Source organism: Pinus tabuliformis, chromosome 6 (assembly GCF_031772625.1).
Source record: "Pinus tabuliformis cultivar Carrire ecotype Pingquan chromosome 6, CPIR1, whole genome shotgun sequence".
Lineage (NCBI taxonomy): Eukaryota > Viridiplantae > Streptophyta > Pinopsida > Pinales > Pinaceae > Pinus > Pinus tabuliformis.
This window is the reverse complement of record NC_142292.1, coordinates 2,005,367,240-2,005,371,101: the sequence shown is the minus strand read 5'-3', so window position 1 is coordinate 2,005,371,101 and position 3,862 is coordinate 2,005,367,240. Positions and strand designations below refer to the sequence as shown.

Sequence of the window (3,862 nt, the reverse complement as noted above, 5' to 3'; positions counted from 1 at the left end):
AGCTCCCTCCTCCCTCTGTCTCCATGGGTGGCTGTTGCCCTCCTTCCCTCGCTTAGTGAAACCCTAGCACTAGAGTTCCGCCATCGTTACCTCCGTCAACTAATCGGTTTCCAGAAGCTACCTTGCTTTGACTTAGTTTTATATTTTTAGCTTTAATTGGGATTTTTGGGATTTTAAAATAATGAATTTATGATTTTTGTAATTTTTTAAAGAATGATATTGATTTTGATAAGTCATAAGTTGTTGGTGAAGCTTAGAACAAGAAGGCTGAACCACATAATGTCGACTAACAACTTATGATGTGATTAATCCCAAAGACATTATCAAAATCAATATGCATATAAAAGTCTAAAATCAATAATAATGATTTTGATATGAATTTTATAAATCAACATTTTATTTATGGTAATTTTTTTATTTAAAATTATAAATCTTATAATTATAATTTTTTTTAGTGTTGAAATTATACTTTTGATATATAAATAAATATTTTAGATTACATTTCTATTATATTTAAATTATATAATTTTAATAATTAATATTAACCATTTTAAATTTTTTAAAACCAAACATTAAATAAATAATTTCATATTTTTACACATTTAGATTTCACATTACAAGGGAATGTTCGCTTATATTTCTTCAGGTTTTTCTTGAAATTATTCGTATATATTTGGTTTGGTTGCAACATGATTTTTATTTATAAAAATTGAATATTATTTATGTTTCGAAAATTAATAGAATGATATTATTATAAATTTTTTGTATTTGAATTAATAATATAATTATGCAAATAAAATATTTAAAATATTAATTTAATTTGTATAGTTTTATAAATTAAATGATTGATAAATGGTAAATGTTGATATATATTAATTTAAAAATTAATTGGAGCATTTTTTATATTTAAATAAATAAATATATTTACCAACAGTTATATCTCATATAATTTATGCAATTCTTTACATATATTTAAGTAAGAGTGAAAATGGAAATAAGTAAATTTACCAATATTTGGTTCCCATAAAAAATTATTCAAACAATTGCACAAAATTTAGATAAAAAGATTATTAATGTTATTGTTTTTCTCACAAATTTAAAATTAGATAGTGGAGATTATCTACATTCCTGACCTTTTAACTCATTAATACCATAATACTTTAAAAATGTTTTTCTTAAAATTTTTGGAAAATACATAAAATAAAATTATGAGAGTCAAGTAATTCCTTACTTTTTTAAAGTTTAATAAACCAAATTTGACCTCCGTAGATGTTTACCATTATCATTATCATCATCATAATGGTATATTAAGAATCCATTACATTTACAAAGTTAGAGAGTAAATCTATGTTTCCCTTTTTATAATAAGTGACTTTCTCAAAATGTGAGTTTGGGATAAAAAGAAAGTGCACTGGTTCAATGAAACAAATGTATTTCTTGAATGTCGTAAATACTCTGAACAAAAGTTGTGTAATTGTTCATTAAAGTCAGTACAATAAGATATTAGATATCTGAACAAAAATTTATATAGTTCTTTAGAGCCAGTGCATCAACCTATCCGATATCTGGCCGTCCCCTTTATCGGAGGATACTACAAAGAATAGAGTTCAATATGAACACATTTAAATTGAAATATATACAAATGAAATCCGTGCAGGCTGTGTCTATATCCATTTTGATGATGTGGATTCCCTGTTCGTCACGCTACACCAGCGAAAATACCCTCCTCATACAAGCCTTGGCAGCACACCTTGCTTCTGGATCCACAACCCTCCCGTTCTAGCCGCCTAATGCGCCTATTCACATCCACAAATTTGCTTCCCAAAATTTGGTGTTTATTTATTTCCATATCTGGCTGATGTTGTTGAGGAAGCTGTGAAGCCGAATCGACCAAATTTAGAGGCTTTACAGAGATAGCAAGGTGCAAACTGGGTGGTAGCTCTGATCCTCCACGAACAATGGGTATTAAGGAATACCAGCTGTTGATTGATACCGTGGGAGATGCCAACAAATCTTTCAATGGTATCTCAACCCATCCAACCACTTTGGATGCTCTAAATATATTTCCCACTACTTTAACTTTGCCACTCCTCTCCCTCAATTCAAACCTAACAAACTGCTTTTGCAATTCAGTAATAACATTAACGTCGTTCATAATCCCTCCGCACTCTAAGCAGAAAGTTTGCTTCCATTGAGGGTCTGACCTTGCTGTTACTTCCTTTGAATTCACTGTAATATTCTTCACCTGGCCATTGCCAGTCGAAAGATAATAGCGAACAAACAAACTGTCTCTACCTCCGGCAGGCTTAACTATAACATTTCTAGCTTCCATAATCTCCAAATTCAATGCCATACGCTTTTGCCTTCCATGGGCCTCCATCCTACTGGTCAGAACCAGTTTAATGAATTAGTTACAAAATCTTCGGGCAGAAGCTTTCTATATTAATAGTCCACACAGAAATCTCTCAAACTTCTTTTGTGCATATAACTAATCCAGAGCATACGATGGTATATATGCATATACCAGGAAATGATTTGATTTGATTTTATCTCCAGAATCTGAAAAGGGCCATGGGGTCGTCGTGGCTTCAACTTTTGTGACTCTAAAAGATACATTCGAAGCTAGTGGTTGATTTGATAACAATAAACTATTGGCTAATTACGTTAATGCAGAATGTCTGGCATACTTTCGAACTTAATACTTGATTTTATTTCAATTTCGTTAATGCAGAGTGTGTGGCAGCTATTGGACTGATGAAAGAATGGAGTAGCAGGTAGGGATGGAGTATGTGGTCACTAACGATCCTACGGATCGTGAAATTTTGTGGGCTCTTTGCTGATGAGAATAATTGAGATTAGCTTTATTTTAATGTGATCAGATCAGATCTGATGCTGCGGTAGCATGGCTAATGAATTATGTGATCATCAACGTTCCTACGGGTCCTCAATTTTGTGGGCTCAGCATTGATGGGAATAATTTAGATTAGCTTTATTTCAATGTCATCGGATAAGATATGATGCTGCGGTACCATGGCTAATGAAATGTTTACAGTGTGGGAATTTGAAGCGTTGCAATCCATTACAGTCTACCAAATCCTTGGATGCAAGATTGCATCTGTCTGCCACTATTTTTATTAAAATTCAGCAATTTTCTGCCATAATTTTTATTAAAATTCAGCAACTTTCTGCCACTAGTTAATTAATTAATTTACATCTAGCAACTTGGCTTCATTTTGATTATCCACTTGGATTTGAGATGTGTGAAGCAATAAGGAATTAGGGCAACGTGAACTCACTCGGGGAAGAAATGAGCAAGGGATTCCACTTGTGCTTTTTTAACGAACTTTATGCTTTTATTTAAGTTTATTATAATTTAATTATCATTGATAAATAGAAAGTGAGAATATTTACAAAATGTGTCTTTTAAAATCATTTATGGATGATTTATTAGAAAATAGATTTTTAAAATCATTTATGGATGATTTATTAGAAAATAGATTTTTACTTTCTTAGATATATATTTTAGATAAATCTTTTTCTTTTATCCAAAGAATATGAATATTTAGTAAGTTAGAAATAGTTTTAAATTTCACTTTTTACTTTTATATTAAAAAAAATCAATATATATAATAGTTATTAGAAAATTATTATATTTAAAAAAAATTAATATATATAATAGTTATTAGAAAAATTATTATATTTTGTAGTAATTGGTGAAATTATATTAAAAAATAAAAAAATTCACATCTTATCAGCATTAAAATTAATTAAAAAATACAATTTCAAAATAAATAAATTTTGTTTTGAAGATGAATTATACTAGTTGGTTCTAAACTCTTGGTCCACCAAATTCTTTCAATAT

At 29.6% G+C, this 3,862-nt stretch overlaps 1 protein-coding gene across 1 annotated transcript; it reads right to left on the bottom strand.

The window, feature by feature from the left end:
* Positions 1–1,473: 1,473 nt before the first annotated feature.
* Positions 1,474–2,615, bottom strand: LOC149267291 (uncharacterized). The gene has a single exon (XM_089398441.1). It carries the CDS (start codon positions 2,378–2,380, stop codon positions 1,700–1,702), a length of 681 nt encoding a protein of 226 aa, XP_089254567.1. The 5' UTR covers positions 2,381–2,615; the 3' UTR covers positions 1,474–1,699.
* Between the last annotated feature and the right edge of the window lie 1,247 nt (positions 2,616–3,862).

What these genes read in the sequence shown, in the direction of transcription:
- LOC149267291 (XM_089398441.1), bottom strand. Translation starts at nt 2,380, where the DNA reads ATGGAGGCCCATGGAAGGCAAAAGCGTATGGCATTGAATTTGGAGATT.